At 44.0% G+C, this 18,203-nt stretch overlaps 1 protein-coding gene across 1 annotated transcript in view; it reads left to right on the forward strand.

Moving 5' to 3' along the window:
* The window catches only part of jam2a (junctional adhesion molecule 2a), a 91,092-nt gene that overhangs the window by 59,983 nt on the left and 12,906 nt on the right, over positions 1 to 18,203 (forward strand). Inside the window, exons 5-7 of the mRNA XM_043701405.1 lie at positions 10,691 to 10,890; positions 14,967 to 15,066; positions 17,938 to 18,045. Of these exons, the coding sequence (XP_043557340.1) occupies positions 10,691 to 10,890; positions 14,967 to 15,066; positions 17,938 to 18,045 (408 nt within the window). The remainder of the gene's footprint in view (positions 1 to 10,690; positions 10,891 to 14,966; positions 15,067 to 17,937; positions 18,046 to 18,203) is intronic.

The raw sequence follows: 18,203 nt of genomic DNA on the forward strand, positions 1-18,203 counted from the left end.
AACCTTGGCAACATCCTTGTAAATCTTTTCTGAACCCTTTCAAGTTTCACAACATCTTTCCAATAGGAAAGAGACCAGAATTGCAGGCAATATTCCAACAGTGGCCTAACCAATGTCCTGTACAGCCTCAACATGACGTCCCAACTCCTGTACTCAATGCTCTGACCAATAAAGGAAAGCATACCAAACACCATCTTCACTATCCTATCTACCTGTGACTCAACTTTCAAGGTGCTATGAACCTGCACTCCAAAGACTCTTTGTTCAGCAACACTCCCAAGGACCTTACCATTAAGTATATAAGTCCTGCTAAGATTTGCTTTCCCAAAATGCAGCACCTCGCATTTATCTGAATTAAACTCCATCTGCCACTTCTTAGCCCATTGGCCCAGATCCTGTTGTAATCTGAGGTAACCCCCTTCACAGTCCACTACACCTCTAATTTTGGTCTCATCTGTAAACTTATTAAATGTACCTCTTATGTTCGCATCCAAATCATTTATGTAAATGACAAAAAATAGAGGACCCAGCACTGATCCTTCTGGCACTCCACTGGTCACAGGCCTCCAATCTGAAAAACAACCCTCCACCACCAGCCTCTGTCTTCTACCTTTGAGCCAATTCTGTATCCAAATGGCTAGTTCTTCCTGTATTCCGTGAGAGCTAACCTTGCTAATCAGTCTCCCATGGGGAACCTTGTCGAACACCTTACTGAAGTCCATCTGGATCACATCTACCACTTTGCCCTCATCAATCCTCTTTGTTACTTGCTCAAAAAACTTAATCAAATTTGTGAGACATGATTTCTCACGCACAAAATCATGTTGACTATCCCTAATCAGTCCTTGTCTTTCCAAATACATGTACATCTTGTCCCTCAGGATTCCCTCCAACAACTTGCCCACCACCGAGGTCAGGCTCACTGGTCTATAGTTCCCTGGCTTGTCCTTACCACCCTTCTTAAACAGTGGCACCACGTTAGCCAACCTCCAGTCTTCTGGCACCTCACCTGTGACTATCGATGATACAAATATCTCAGCAAGAGGCCCAGCAATCACTTCTCTAGTTTCCCACAGAGTTCTAGGGTACACCTGATCAGGTCCTGGGGATTTATCCACTTTTATGCATTTCAAGACATCCAGCACTTTCTCCTCTGTAATATGAACAATTTGCAAGGTGTCACCAACTATTTCCCTACTTTCTATATCTTTCATATCCTTTTCCACAGTAAATACTGATGCAAGATACTCATTTAATATCTCCCCCATTTTCTGCGGCTCCACACAAAGGCCGCCTTGCTGATCTTTGAGGGGCCCTATTCTCTCCTTATTTACCCTTTTGTCCTTAATGTATTTGTAAAAACTCTTTGGATTCTCCTTAATTCTATTTGCCAAAGCTATCTCACGTCCCCTTTTTTGCCCTACTGATTTCCCTCTTAAGTATACTCCTACTGCCTTTATACTCTTCTAAGGATTCACTCGGTCTATCCTGTCTATACCTGACATATGCTGCCTTCTTATTCTTAACAAAACCCTCAATTTCTTTAGTCATCCAGCATTCCCTATACCTACCACCCTTCCCTTTCACCCTGACAGGAATATACTTTCTCTGGATTCTCGTTATCTCATTTCTGAAGGCTTCCCATTTTCCTGCCGTCCCTTTACCTGCGAACATGTGCCCCCAATCAGCTTTTGAAGGTCATTCTAACATGGGTCAGTGCTGGGACAATAATTATTTACTAATATATTAATGACTTAGAGGAAAGTGAATGTACTATCACCAGGTTTGCAGATGACACAAAAACATGTGGGAAGGCAAGTAGTGGGGAAGACACAAAGCCTGTGTCAAGGGATATAGGAAGGTTAAATGCAAATACAAAAATGGGCAAAAATTGGCAGATGGAATATAATGTGGGGAAATGTGAGGTTAGGCAGGTTGGGCAGGCAGAATAGAATCATAGAGGGCTACAGCCCATGCACAGTGCTCTGGTCAAAAAACAAGCACCTAACTCTCTCCATTTTCCAGCACTTGGCTCAGAGAGGAGCTGAATATTATTTAAATGGAGAAAGGCTGTAGAGAGCTGCGGGATAGAGGGATTGGGAGTCCTCATCTGTGAATCACAAAAAGCTAGTGTCCACGTTTATTGGATACTAGGGAAGGCAGATGGAATTGTTTTTTTTAAAATCAAAGTGCAGCAATAGGGAGGTTTGGTGAAAGCTACACCAGGCATTAATCAAACCATAACTGGAATACTTCAAACTGTTGTAAACCCATTATCTGGAGAAAGATTTGCTGGGATTTGGAGGCAGTCCAGAGAAGGTTCACTCGGCTAACATCAGGTATGGAGGGGCTGACTTATGAGGAGAAGTTGACTTGATTGGGTCTGTTTTGTTGGAGTTTCGAAGAATGAGAGATGATACACGAGACTATTGTAGGACCCGACAGGGAAGATGCAGAAAGGTTGTTTCCCGTTCTGGAAGAGTCTCGGAGGGCACAACCTCAGAGTAAAGGGATTCCAATTTGAAACAGACATGAGGAGGAATTTCTTCTCTGAGGGGAGTGAATCTATGAAATTGTGTACTATAGAGGGTGGTTGAGGCTGGGATATTGGAGGTTGAGATAGACCAATTTTTAATCAGTAAGGGAATCAAGGGTTATGGGGAAAAGGCAGGGAAATGGAATTGAGGATTATCAGGTCAGCTATGATCTGACTGAATAACAGCAAATTCAATGGGCTGAATGGCCTACAACTGCTCCTGTGTTAAATGATCGAATTGCCCTTGAATTGGGTGGTGTACTTGGCCGGTTCAGAGGACGCTGAAGAATTTGCCGCGTTACTGTGGGTCTAGAGTCACATGTAAGCCAGACAGGGTAAGGATGGCATATTTCCTTCTCTCATCCTTTACACTAATGAACCCAGGTGGGATTTTAATGATAATTGGTGATTCCAAATTCCGTTAATTGAAATTATATTTCACCATTTGCCATCACGGCATTTAACCTTACGTTCCCAAGTTTTAAAAATTAATTTATATGTTTGCAAGAAATAATTAGGCCACAGGGTGCAATTATTTTCAGTGAGATCTTTCAGGGACATGTTGGAGGCAAAAACACGAGGGGAACTTAAAACACAGTTATCCTGTGTGACTGGGGAGTAAGAGTCAATTGGAGCATTCAAGAATTCATTGGATGATCATTTGAATAGAAATAAGGGGCAAGGGTATGGGGAAAATCAGTAGATTGGCACCAGGTAATGATGTTTGTTTGCAGAGCTGGTGCAGTCATGATGGGCTGAATGGCTGGTTCGATTCTTATTGATATGTGGTGATATCATGCCCTCTGCTGGTACTGATGCAGTACTGCGTCCAATCCCTAGACATAAAACCTGGAAGAACAGTGAATGCTGGAAATCTGAAACACAAACAGAACTGCCCTGAGGAAGGGTCACTGGACCAGAAACATTAACTCTGATATCGCTCCACAGATACTGCCAGACCTGTTGAAATTTTCCAGCAATTTATGTTTTTGTTCCCTTCCCTTCTGGCTTAAATTAGGATTGGTTAGAGACAAAAAACAAACTGCAGATGCTGGAATCCAAGGTAGACGAGCAGGAGGCTGGAAGAACACAGCAAGCCAGGCAGCACTTCTCGACCTCTTGATGCTGCCTGGCTTGCTGTATTCTTCCAGCCTCTTGCTTGTCCACTTTAAATTAGGATTGGGATAGGAAAGTCAATATCAAGGTGTCACCTCCTGGTTATCATTGAGTCACAGAGTTTTGTGACATAGAAAGAGGTCCTTCGGCCCATTGTGTTTGTACTCGCACGGTTTGTGAAGGTTTGTAGCTCAGGTTGAGGTTTAGGTAGCTCAGGTTTATCCTGGGACAGGCTGAGCAAAGACATGCCAGAGAATTCCTTAGAGGCCTGGCACTCCAACCACAGCGCCATAAACAAACACATAGATCTAGATACCATCTATCAACCCCTCAGAAAACGAACAGGAAATGACATCACCACAAACCCCAGGAACCCCATCCAGGAGAAAGATATAAATAGAAAGCAGGAGACAACAGCTTCACTTCACTTGGAGGTCGCCACTGATGATGTTACCTAGCCAGGTAATGAAACGTCTAGATATCAAACCTACAGCTTAGCGAGCAAACCTACACCCTGTGTTAGTACTGTTCATCAACCACTTACCTACTGTGGTCTTATTATCCAGCACTTGGAACCTACCCTAGAATGCCTTTTCAAGTGTTCAGCTAAATACTGAAATGTTCTCTCCTCTATCACTCTTTCAGACAGCGAGTTCCGGATCTCCATCACCTTTTGGGTGAAAGAATGCTTCCTTAAATCCCCTCTCAACCTCTTGCCCTGTACCTTAAATCTGGGCAAAGGTGAGGACTGCAGAGGCTGGAGATTAGAGTCAAGATTAGAGTGATGCTGGAAAAGCACAGCAGGTCAGGCAGCATCCGAGGAGCAGGAAAATCAATGTTTCAGGCTAAAGCTTAAATCTATGGTCCTGGTTAGTGACCCCTTTACCAAGGAGAAAAGCTTCTTCCTATCAATGTCCCTAATAATCAATCGGGGTCCCCCCCTCAGCCTTCTCTTCGCTAAGAAAAACAACCCTTTGTTATAACAATGATATACATCTTAATTTTTGTTGCTTTCCTTTATCCTTTTGATAGCCAACTGATTGTTGTGACCACAAAGCTCCCAAGCCCAACTGCAGTTATTTTTATTTTGCTTCTGATCCAACAACATAACGTTATGATGACATGGATCAATAGAAATGGTGTTTCTGCAACTTAAATTGAAGCCTCAGCTTGAGGTGTTTTAAAATCATTTGTAGGATGTGGACATCACTGGCTGGGCCAGTATTTAATGCCCCATTTGCCCTTGAACTTCAGTTGGTTAGCAAAGACTAATTATACTATTGGGAGGAGACCCAGGGTTCTCCCGGTGTCTTGACCAACATTGTCCGTTTAACATCTCCACCACAAGAGAATGTATGACCTGTTTCACCCTTTTCATGAACTCCAAAACAATTCACTGTCCAAGAAGCCCATCAAGTCTTTGTTGATGGATGTTATGTGCAATGTGTTGCCCTACACTCATAACTATCTTCAGCTGCTTAGATGGTCTGGAATAATGACTCCTTCTCAGAATACGCGACTACCATGATAGATGGAGAATCTGGAAGAATTCCCCCTCTATCTGACGTTAGTCTTTGGAATTCTTGAGGGCAGTGAAGGTCTACATCATTGAATAAATTAGGCAGACTTTTGACCCGTGAGAGAGTCCAGACTTCTCAGCAACTTGTAGAAAGGATAGAGAGGAACAAATTTGCAAAAGAAATTGCAGAGAGGGACAAAAATTATATCATTTGTTATACTGGAGGAGCATAATTGTCCGATTATAAAGTGGGATTGTAGTAAAGGGCAAGAATCCCTAAAGTGTAATCAAGATTTTTTTTTTCCCCAGCAGTAAATTTCCAATTCAACACCAAAAGAAAACACTTCTAGACCTGGTTCTTAGGGAGTGAAATGGGCCAGAAGTCATTCAGAGAATATTTGTGAGACAGTGGGAGAAAGTGAGGGCTGCAGATGCGAGAGATCAGAGTCAAAAAGTGTGGTACTGGAAAAGCACAGCTGGTCAGGCAGCATCCAAGGAGCAGGAGAATTGACGTTTTGAGCATACTCCTGATGAAGGGCTTATGCTCGAAACGTCAATTCTCCTGCTCCTTGGATGCTGCCTGACCGGCTATGCTTTTCCAGCGCCACACTGTATCATAAGATTCAGGGTTACTGTGGAATTTCATAGAGTCATTAAAGATATAAAAGAGACCTAAGGAGCAACTTTTTCACACAGAGGATGGTACGTGTATGGAATGAGCTGCCAGAGGATGTGGTGGAGGCTGGTACAATTGCAACATTTAGGACGCATTTGGATGGGTATATGAATAGGAAGGGTTTGGAGGGATATGGGCCGGGTGCTGGCAGGTGGGACTAGATTGGGTTGGGATATCTGGTCGGCATGGACGGGTTGGACCGAAGGGTCTATTTCCATGCTGTACATAGAGTCATAGAGATGTACAGCATGGAAACAGACCCTCCGGTCCAACCATCCATGCCGACTAGATATCCCAACCCAATCTAGTCCCACCTGCCAGCTCCCAGCCCATATCCCTCTAAACCCTTCCTATTCATATACCCATCCAAATGGCTCTTAAATTTTGCAGTTGTACCTGCCTCCACCACTTCCTCTGGCAGCTCATTCCATACACGTACCACCCTCTGCATGAAAACGTTGCACCTTAGGTCTCTTTTATATCTTTCCCCTCTCACCCTAAACCTATGCCATCTAGTTCTGGACTCCCCGACCACAGGGAAAAGACTTTGCCTATTTATCCTATCCATGCCCCTCATAATTTTGTAAACCTCTATAAGGTCACCCCTCAACCTCCTACACTCCAGGGAAGACAGCCCCAGCCTGTTTAGCCTCTCCCTATAGCTCAAATCCTCCAACCCTGGCAACATCCTTGTAAATCTTTTCTGAACCCTTTCAAGTTTCACAACATCTTTCCGATAGGAAGGAGACCAGAATTGCACGCAATATTCCAACAGTGGCCTAACCAATGTCCTGTACAGCCTCAACATGACCTCCCAACTCTTGTCCTCAATACTTTGACTAATAAAGGAAAGCATACCAAATGCCTTCTTCACTATCCTTTCTACCTGTGACTCCACTTTCAAGGAGCTATGAACCCGCATTCCAAGGAATCTTTGTTCAGCAACACTCCCTAGGACCTTACCATTAAGTGCTTAAGTCCTGCTAAGATTTGCTTTCCCAAAATATAGCACCTCACATTTATCTGAATTAAACTCCATCTGCCACTTTTCAGCCCATTGGCCCATCTGGTCAAGATCCTGTTGTAATCTGAGATAACCCTCTTCGGTGTCCACCACACCTCCAATTTTGGTGTCATCTGCAAACTTGCTAACTGTACCTCTTATGCTCGCATCCAAATCATTTATGTAAATGACAAAAAGTAGAGGACGCAGCACCGATCCTTCTGGCACTCCACTGGTCACAGGCCTCCAATCTGAAAAACAGCACCACCTTTGAGCCAGTTCTGTTTACAAATGGTAAGTTCTCCCTGTATTGCGTGAGATCTAACCTTGCTAATCAGTCTCCCATGGGGAACCTTGTCGAATGCCTTACTGAAGTCCATCTAGATCACATCTACTGCTCTGCCCTCATCAATCCTCTTTGTTACTTCCTCAAAAAACTCAATCAAGTTTGTGAGACATGATTTCCCATGCACAAATCCATGTTGACTATCCCTAATCAGTCCTTGCCTTTCCAAATACATGTACATCCTGTCCCTCAGGATTCCCTCCAACAACTTGCCCACCACTGAGGTCAGGCTCACCGGTCTATAATTCACTGGCTTGTCTTTATCGCCCTTCTTAAACAGTGGCAGCACATTAGCCAACCTCCAGTCTTCTGGCACCTCACCTGTGACTATCAATGATACAAATATCTCAGCAAGAGGCCCAGCAATCACTTCGCTAGCTTCCCACAGAGCTTTAGGGCACACCTGATCAGGTGTTGGGGATTTATCCACCTTTACCCGTTTCAAGACATCCAGCACTTTCTCCTCTGTAATATGAACAATTTGCAAGATGTCAGCATCTATTTCCCTACAGTCTATATCTTCCGTATCCTTTTCCACAGTACACACTGATGCAAGATACTAATTTAATATCTCCCCCATTTTCTGTGGCTCCACACAAAGGCCACCTTGCTGATCTTTGAGGGGTCCTATTCTCTCACTAGTTACCCTTTTGTCCTTAATGTATTTGTAAAAACTCTTTGGATTCTCCTTAATTCTATTTGCCAAAGCTATCTCATGTCCCCTTTTTGCCCTCCTGATTTCCCTCTTAAGTATACTCCTACTTCCTTTATACTCTTCTAAGGATTAACTCGATGTATCCTGTCTATACCTGACATATGCTGCCCTCTTGTTCTTAACCAAACCCTCAATTTCTTTAGTCATCTGGCATTCCCTATATCTACCAGCCTTTCCTTTCACCCTGACAGGAATATACTTTCTCTGGATTCTCATTATCTCATTTCTGAAGGCTTCCCATTTCCAGCCGTCCCTTTACCTGTGAACATCTGCCTCCAATCAGCTTTCAAAAGTTCTTGCCTAATACCGTCAAAATTCGCCTTTCTCCAATTTAGGACTTCAACTTTTCGATCTGATCTATCCTTTTCCATCACAATTTTAAATCTAATAGAATTATGGTCGCTGGCCCCAAAGTGCTCCCCCACTGACACCTCAGTCAACCGCCCTGTCTTATTTCCCAAGAGTAGGTCAAGTTTTGCACCTTCTCTGGTAGGTACATCCACATACTGAATCAGAAAACATTTTGGTGTAACTAATTAATTGGGGGGAAGTCAACGTCAATGCACTTCGACTGGATTTGGGTCAAATGATTTGGAGTCAAAGGAAAACCAGTAGCTGAACTTTCAAAGAAGAAACAGTTTAAGTACAAAGTATGTTCCCTCAAAAGGGAAAGAAAGAACAAAGAAATCTAGAGTTCCCTGGATAAGAAAAGATGCACAAGTTCTGATAAAGAAGATAAACTGTGCTTATGACAGGTGTCAGGCATAAAATATAATTGAGAAGTCTGAAAGTCCTGAGGGGTGGTGGGAAAGAAATAAGAACAAAGAGGGAGAAGGTATAGAGACCAGCAGTAAACAAAACAGGGAAACCTAAAATCTCCTACAGCTGTATAGAAAGGAAATGTGTGGTGAAGGGAGGAATGGGGCAGGATCAGAAAGCTGATTTACTCATGGAGGCAGGAAAAATGACTTGCATCTGTTTTTACCTACAAGGTAGATACTGTGGTGAAAGGGGAAGAAACTCAGGAAATAGATTGGTTTCAGTTTGATAAGGAGGACCTACCGCGTCTTGTACTTAAAGATTGAAAGGCATCAAGCCAAGGTGAATCTAGATTAGATTGGTGCTGGAAAAGCACAGCAGATCAGGCAGCATCCATTCCTGATGAAGGGCTTTTGCCCGAAATGTCGATTTTCCTGCTCCTCGGACGCTGCCTGACCTGCTGTGCTTTGCCAGCACCAATCTAATCTAGACTCTGATCTCCAGCATCTGCAGTCCTCACGTTTGCCTATCAAGCCAAGGTGAGACACATCCAAGGATAGTGAGGGGAGTGAGAATGGAAATTGTCGAGAGACTGTCAATAATTTGTTCGGTCTTCATTTTGCTCAGGTGGGCTGGAGATTTGGAGAATTACAAACCTTGTTCAGAAAGGATAAGCCCATTCATTATTGACCAGTCAGTTTAACCTCAGTGGTGAGGAAACTTCCAGAAATCAGTAAATCAGAATAAAATTAATCGACATGGGTCATTTGACAAGAGCCAGCGTAGATTTCTTTGGAAAAAAAGTCACATTTAACTAACTTGCTGGAGTTTTTTGAGGAAGTAACAGAGGAGGCTGATGAGGTGGTTTTGAAGGAGGCAAAGCAGTGAGTGGGTTTCAGCTGTGTCCGGATGGGTTCACCAGATTCCTGGTAATTTAAGGCAATAATGGTGATGAGGTACATGGAGTTTGGCCACAGGTCAATCACAATCTCATTGAATGGTGAAGTAGGCTGGAGGGGACTGACTGAACTTCTGTGTTCTTCCACAAAGCCCACATCCACTGACTGCGGCCCTCTCAGCATCCTTGCCCACAGGGAGGTGGAGCTGCTAGTGCCCAGGCCCAAACATTGAAATTCTCTCCCCACCAAATCCCCCACCACCATCACAATCTTTTTACCTCTCCCACTGTCTGCCTCTGTCACTCTTTACCTATCTATCTCTATCATGATCTTTCTATATATCTCTCTCACTTTCTATCTATCTATCTCTATCATGATCTCTCTCTCTCTCTCTCTCCCCCTCCCCCGCTCTTTCTCTATCATTTATCCTGCTCTTTTATTTAAAAGAATGTGTTCCTAGCTAAACTTTTCATCACCTGTTCAAACATCATCCCATGTTTTTTGATGATATAATCCTCCTCAGTGCCACATTGGGGCAGAATTTGTTTTTTTTGTTGAACATAGGAGTAAGTGGGAAGGACACATTTCATAGGGTGTCCCTAACTGCCCTTGAGAAGGTGATGTTGATTCATTCATCCATTAGTGCTCTCCCTGAAGGCAGGTCCTTGTCTTGTTGCCTGGCAACACTCCATGCAGGGATCTTGGCCTGGACTGCGGTGTTTTGCCACTCTCAGGGGACAGGGTGAGGAGGCAGGACCCAGGTCCACCAATAGGAATCGACATTTATCTGAACAGTGCACTGTCTGAGGTAATAGGTCTCCGTCGGTCTGGTATAGCTGTGCCCATTTGGGGTTTGTTAGGGAGGGTCTTCCAGCCTGGCGTCAGAGCAGCACGAACTGGGGCTCAGGATAGTATGAAACTAGCAGGAGGACCTGATGGTGTTCCCAGTCAGCTATTGTCCCTTATCCTTCTCTGAGGCAGACATCACAGGGTTGGAAAGTGCTGTCCAAGGAATCTTACCAATCCACACCTTGCCCACTGCCCATTATGACTAGTTTTCTTTTTAATATTTGATGATTTACGTGGCAGTGCCTGCCTCATCACTGTTTTCTCATTGCCAGTGCCACCAGTTGTTCCCACGTGTAAAGTTCCGAGCTCTGCACTCTCGGGGTCGAAGGTCGTGTTGACTTGCAAGGAGTCAGAAGGATCACCACCGTCCAATTACACCTGGTACAAAGACAACACCATACTCATGAATCGTCCAGTTAAGGATTCAACTTCCAACAAATCTTACACGGTGGATGGAAAGACTGGAATTCTGGTAAATGGGGATGTTTGGTGATTTAAATCAGAGCCTGTTCTGGTGTTTGGTTCTTTTCCCAAGGTTTCGCACACGAGATGCAATTCGCACACACCAACCTCTGCAAACAGTTAAAGTTTATTAAAGGCTGTACGAGCGAGGTGACCCCTTTGACCCTCTTCGCAGGCGTGCAAGGTCGAGTCAAAGTGAGGCCCTGAACAAAGAAAACACATCCCCTTTATACAGGTCAGTTGGTCATGCTCACAGCTCCTCTTGCCACTCCCCCAGTCACATGCCACTCAAGACAACTCTCCCCCCCCCCAGCCACTCCCCCACAGTCACATGTTACCCTGGGTAAAATGGTAGGATGAGATCATCCTCAGAGATAACGTAAATGTAAATGCCCTAATCCTGGGGAATCGTTATGCAAACGATTTCCTGATTCAGTATTACCCAAGACAATGCAGGTGCGACATACCTAGCTTCAGGAGATGGCTAGAAAGTATTTCTGAATGGGGGAGATTGAATGAGAGTTTAATTTGATAATAGTAGGGGGAGTAGTAGCAAATGTCTGTCGAAATGGAGTGGGAGTCATTCGTATTCTTGCATGACTGTCGTCCCCATCCACTTCCAGAAGGTTCACTCAATGCAGTTTAACTCTTTAATATTACATTAATGTCCAAAGTGATATTCCCATTTAATCTTGTAACATTACACTGGTTAATGGTGAGGATTTAAATGGCTGGTTCGTTTGTTTTTGACTTGGTTGAAAGTTATTGCAAGTGTGAAACATCTGCTTCAAAGGGCAGTAATTGCTGGTGTTGCTGGCCTAGTTACTGGACTACAACTGGTGGTACAGTGGCTCTGTGGTTAGCACTGCTGCCTCACAGGGCCAGGGACCTGAGTTCAATTCCAGCCTCGGGAGACTGTCTATGTGGAGTTTGCACATTCTCCCCATGTCTGCGTGGGTTTCCTCCGGGTGCTCCAATTTCCTCTCACAGTCCAAAGATGTGCAGGTTAGGTGGATTGGCCGAAAAATTGCCCGTAGTGTCCAGGGATATGCAGGGTTACAGGGATAGGGGGTGGTTCTGGGTATGATGCTCATCGGAGGGCCGGTGTGGACTTGATATGCCAAAAGGCCTGCTTCCACGATGTAGGGAATCTATGATTCTAATTCATGAACTAATGCTCTGGGGACACAAGTTCAAATCCCAGCTCAACTGGTGGATTTTCACTCCAATCAATTCATTAAAAAATCTGGGATTAAAAACTTGCCTCCAGAGTGAGGGTCATTAGAACTTCCATCTGGTCTTCTAAAAGCCCTGCTTCATTTTAAGGTACTTGTTTCATCCTTACTTGCTTTGGTGATGTGAGTCCAGACTGCAGTAATATGTTTGACAATGAACAGCCTCACTGGAATGACCTGCAGGAAAGGTCAAACCAGATGGACCACAACAGATCAAGAAGGCAGCACACCATGACCTCCTTGAGAGCAAAGTTAAAAATGACACAACACCAGGTTATAGTCCAACGGGTTTATTTGGAAGTACTAACTTTCGGAGCGCTGCCCCTTCATCAGGTAGCTGTGGAGCAGGATCATAAGACACGGAATTTCTAACAAAAGATCACAGTGTCATGTAACTGATACGATTTATTGAACAAACGTAGATTGCAGTTAAGTCTTTCATCTTTTAGAATGGGTTGCAGGTTTCGGTTCATTAAGACTTAACAGCGAAGTAGGTTTGAGAGTGTGGCGCTGGAAAAGCATAGCAGGTCAGGCAGCATCCAAGGAGCAGAAGAGTCGACGTTTCAGGCAAAAGTTCTTCACCAGGAATGATGAAGGGCTTTTGCCCGAAATGTCAACATTCCTGATGAAGGGCTTTTGCCCGAAACATCGATCCTCCCGCTCTTCAGATGCTGCCTGACCTGCTGTGCTTTTCCAGCATCACACTCTCGACTCTAATCTCCAGCATCTGCAATCCTCACTTTCGCCTAGCAAGCTAGGCCTGTTCAATATATCGTATCAGTTACATGACTCTGTGATCTTTTGTTATCAATTCTGTGTCTTATGATCCTGCTCCACAGTTGCCTGATGAAGAAGCAGAGCTCTGAATGCTAGTACTTCCGAATAAACCTGTCAGACTATAACCTGGTGTTGTGTGATTTTTAACATTGTACACCCCAGTACAACATTGGCACCTCCACATCATCACCAAATACTGGCCTTGCTCCTGATGCCTACACTTTGTGAAATATTGGTTTTTTGAAATGTGGGGGGCATTCCGAGGCAAGTGCTCATGCAGTACTGAGTGAGTGCTGCACTGTCAGACACTCTGTGTTCAAATGCAACATTAAACTGAGTCCTTGCTCCCCTGCCTCATCTCAGGTGCATCCAAAAGATCCTACAGCACTATCTAAAGGAGAGCCCAGATGTTCCCAGACGCGTTTTGTTTATATTTCAACATTCCAGCATCCACATTATTATGCTTCTGAGATTAATCCTCATTCCATTTTGCTCTGTCTTCACCTTTTGGGTGATAGAAAGCCTTTGGAATGGGCGACTTGGTTGATGAGTCGCTGGAGGCACAGAGAGACCTGAGCATTTTCAAATCACAGAATGGTAACGATGACCATAATGAATGGTGGTGCAGGCTCGAAGGGCAGAATGGCCTACTCCTGCACCTATGGTCTATTGTCTATTGTCTTTTGATGCAGAAGGAGGCCATTTAGCCCATCTGCTCTGGTTCTCCAGTGAGCTTTACAAATCAGTACCACTCGACTGCCTTCTTCCCATCCCCTCAACATTGTCAGTTTTCTTGTGCAAATAATTATTACAGGACACACCAGAAAACCTCGAGTGAACCTGCCTCCACCACTCATTCGGTGAAAGAGTCTTTTCTCAAATCACAGTCGCTACGTTTGCAAATCACTTTAAGCCAGTACCCTCTCGTTTCCAATCCTTTTATGAGTGCGAACAGTTTCTCCCTATCCACTCTACACAGACCTCTTTTTAAAATTTAATCAAGGCCTTTGAATTAGTAAAAGGACACGACTCTGTCAGAGAAGATGGATTTTGGAAGTTAGGGAACTCAGAAACCATGAATAGAAACTACACTTGCCTAGACCCTGGGTAGGTGATAGGCACCTCCACCTTCCACTGCTAGATGTTGAATTTTGCACAATAAATGTGGAATATAAGAACTAGGAGCAGGGAAGTTACAAAACACATAACTGGTGATAAATAGGATGGCTTGAAATTAATGGCTACGACAAGCGATCTAAATATATCATGAATCTGGCTTGATCTGCTCATTTTTGGTTTGACACAATATTGGTGAATTTTCAAGAGCAGACCTACCACAACCATCTCAGCTCAGTTCGAGGGGAAGAGGAGGAGGGAGGACAATACTTGTGTCATTGCCAGTCTGGTTCACATCCCAAGAACTGGGAGGGTTTTAGCAAAGTTGGTTAACATTGAGACTCATCCTTGAGAGGGGGCTTTATGATTTCGATACCAGGAAGTGAAGGATGCAACCGACAAACTCTCATTGAAATTGAGATCCTGTCCAATATTGTCTAATCACAGCCACTAAGAATGAAAAGTCTCAAAAGACTGGAAGTCTAGGCTTATTAGAATGGTTTCTCCTACAGCTCATGTAGTGCAGTGGTAGTGCCCTTATCCCTGAATTAGGAGGCCTGGCTTCAAGACCAACCTACTCCAGAGGTGTGTAATCACATCTCTGAACAGGTTGGTTAGAAAATATCTCGAATGGGTTCTCTGCTTGCAATCCAGCTTGTAATGTAAACTTAGATTCAGAAACCAGCTGGAGAGAACACCCAAGCAACATTCTTTATTCTGTACTTACAACAAAATAGAGTGGGTGCCGGAGATCTGATTTCTCAGCAGATCTGGCAGCATCTGTGGACTGAGTTAGCGTTTTGAGTCAAATGGCTCTCCTTTAGAACTATCAGTGAACTCCAAACGATAACCTGGGCAACTCTTTCCCTCCACAGATGCTGCCAGACCTGCTGAGTTTCTCCAAGGCTCTCTGTTCTTTATTCTATGTCAGTCTAATCCTTTCTTTTTACTTCAACAGACATTTAACCCTGTCCAAAAGAGTAACAGTGGATCATACCACTGTAGGGCACAGAATAAAGTCGCTTCAAGGACATGTTCAGCTCAGTTCATGCAAGTCAGTAAGTGTTGCTACGTTTGTACCTGAATCACACCTCGGACTGTTTGGGTTAAAGGAAGAAAGAAGTTCCTTGTGATAGAATGCTCCCTTTTTCATGAGTTCCCTGTCTATGTCACAGTGAGGCAATGCATTTCCTGAATCCATCTCGATCGGAATAGGATCGAATCCCATATTGTTGGCACTCATCTGAACTATGTCTACATCAGCCGAACAACCTGCACCCCATTTGCCGCAAGAGCAGACTGGGTTCCTGTAGCACCACACACACACATTGACCTTCATGTTGTAGTCCGCAGCTTTGGATATTACTGGTGGAGCTCCATCACATTGCTGACCAGGAATCTCTCCTGCTTCCTTTTGCAGGTTGATACCTGACCTGTTTGGCCATCTGCACCTTCCTTGGTCATCAGGTCTTGGAGGGACACTCCAACTTGGAGTTTCTGGCTCAGAGACTGGAATGGAGCCCATTGTAACAAGATCTTCCAGAGCAGCCTAACCAGTGGTTGTTATTTTACAGTCTGAAATCACAGCAGGATGATCTCCCACCTCCTTCTCTCGTCCACCTGATTGCGTTAGATACGATTTTGCATCCAAGTCAAAATCTTTACTTCAAATAACATAAAAATACAAGACAGAAGCAGGCCATCAGCCCACCTAACCGTTTATGCACCACCTCCGACTTTACAAACAGGAGGCTGGAAAAGCCCAGCAAGTCAGGCAGCATCAGGAGGTGGAGAAGTCAACACTTCAGGAATGAAAAAGGGTTATACCCGAAACGTTGATTTGTCCACCTCCCGATGCTGCCAGGCTTCCTGTGTTCTTTCAGTCTCCTGTTTGTCTACTTTGTATTCTAGCACCTGCAGTTTTTCTGTCTCTGACCTTCTACTTTGCAGCAACTATCAGCACATCCTTTGATTCTTTTCTCTCTCAATTCCCTTATCTTGAATTCCCCTTGAGTGTCTCCAGACTAGAACTCCATGTTGTAATAAAGTCCACATTGCCGCCACTCTCTGGTTAAAAGTGTTTCTCCTGATCAGATTGATCAGTAGACCATCAGCTGCACTGTCCCACAGTCTCACTAATTCAGATCTGCAAAAGCAGCCAAAAGCAGAGAGAATGTGGATGTTGGCACCCAGCCAGGCTCTGGGAGCCAGTGTTGGCTGTTCACACGTAACCCACTCTCCGACTCTCTCAGTTTAGATTTGCAATTTTCCTTAAAAGTTACGTTGTCCTCCACCTTGAACTGACCCTGTGTTAAATCACTCCGTGCTCCAACTATCCCACTGTGTAAAGGACATTTTACTCCCCACTCATTTCATTGTCACTGACTCCCCAACAAAGAGTAGTAGTTTCTCTCTATTCAGATGAATATCAATATTCAGACTGTATAAGAAACCTCTAATTAAATCGACAAATATCGATTACATCCTATTTCATGATTTCAGTTCATAGCCATCAGCTTTGGCTCATGGCCAGCACCTCCAGCCTTGGGTCAGAAGGTTAAGACTTGAGCACAACAAGCTTGGCTGACCTGTCAGTGTTACACAGACCTGAAACGTGTAGACATGGGACTGCTCTATATTTTCAATGAGGTTTTATAGCAAGGCCCCGTCAGGTGTAAGAAAGACATCCTGTAGCACTGTTTGAAGAAGATGAAAGGGAGGTGTCTGTGGTGACTTGGCCAATGCTTTCTTCTCTGCCAACAACAGTTCTTAAAAGTGAATCAGTTTATCCAGTCAGTGTGATATTACTGTTTGTTGCACCTTGCCATGTGCAAGTTGGATTCCTACGTTGCAATTATCCCACAAAAATGAGGTGTAAAGTTTCAAATAATAGAGGTGGAAAACAAAAGATAAATACATCTTTTCTTTTATGAATGATTTTATACCTCATAATAAGGATAGCCAGCAAGTTTTGAGAAGATTTGTAGCTCAGGTTGTGGTTTTGGATGTAGGTTTGCTCTCTGAGCCGGAAGGTTCATTTCCAGACGTTTCATTACCCTACTAGGTAACATCTTCAGTGGGCCTCAAGTGAAGCACTGCTGAAAATTCCTGCTTTCTATTTATATGCTTGGGGTTCTTTGGGTTGGCGATGTCATTTCCTGTGGTGATTTTATTTCCTGTGGTGAAGTCACTTCCTGTTCCTTTTCTCAGGAAGTGGTAAATGGGGTCTAACTCAATGTATTTGTTCATAGAGTCATAGAGATGTACAGCATGGAAACAGACCCTTCAGTCCAACCCATCCATACTGACCAGATATCCCAACCCAATCTAGTTCCACCTGCCAGCACCCGGCTACCCCATCTAACACCCCCTGAGAAAAGGAACAGGAAGTGACTTCACTACAGGAAATGACATCACCAACCCAAAGAAACCCAAGCATACAAATAGAAAGCAGGAATTTTCAGTAGTGCTTTGCCTGAGGCCCACTGAAGATGTTTCTGGATTAGTGGTGCTGGAAGAGCACAGCAGGTCAGGCAGCATCCAAGGAGCGGGGATGCTGCCTGAACTGCTGTGCTCTTCCAGCACCACTAATCCAGAATCTGGTTTCCAGCATCTGCAGTCATTGTTTTTACCCCACTGAAGATGTTACCTAGTAGGGCAACAAAACATTTGGAAATGAACCTTCCAGCTCAGCAAGCAAACCTACAACCAGAAGGATAGTCAGCTCTCAGCGATTAAAGTGGCATTCATAAAATTAAGTGATTGTTTAAAACTTCAAAACATCTATTCAAGTAACTGCTGTAAAACACTTTTATTGTGGGACATCCTGAGGATGTAAAAGTCACTATATTAATGCAAGTTTTTCCTTCTATTTCTTCACATTGCTCGTCGATGAGATTGTTTCTCACTCCTCCTCCATTTGTTTGCAGATGATCTGGACATCGGTGCAATCGTTATCACCGTGGTAATCATCGCCTTGGTTTTATCACTGTGTGGGCTCGGAATGTACTACACCCACAAAAAGGGTTACTTAGGGAGTGAGTAACATCTTGTTTCCTTATCTGTGGAGGGATTGTTGGGAAATGATGCATCTCCTGTGAACAAAGAGCTTGAGTGAGTTTCACACTTGTGAAACCCTGATGAGAATATGTCAAAGCCCCAGGCTCCCAGTTGGAGAATAGGCTAATGGGGAAAG

Source organism: Chiloscyllium plagiosum, chromosome 12, assembly GCF_004010195.1.
Source record: "Chiloscyllium plagiosum isolate BGI_BamShark_2017 chromosome 12, ASM401019v2, whole genome shotgun sequence".
Lineage (NCBI taxonomy): Eukaryota > Metazoa > Chordata > Chondrichthyes > Orectolobiformes > Hemiscylliidae > Chiloscyllium > Chiloscyllium plagiosum.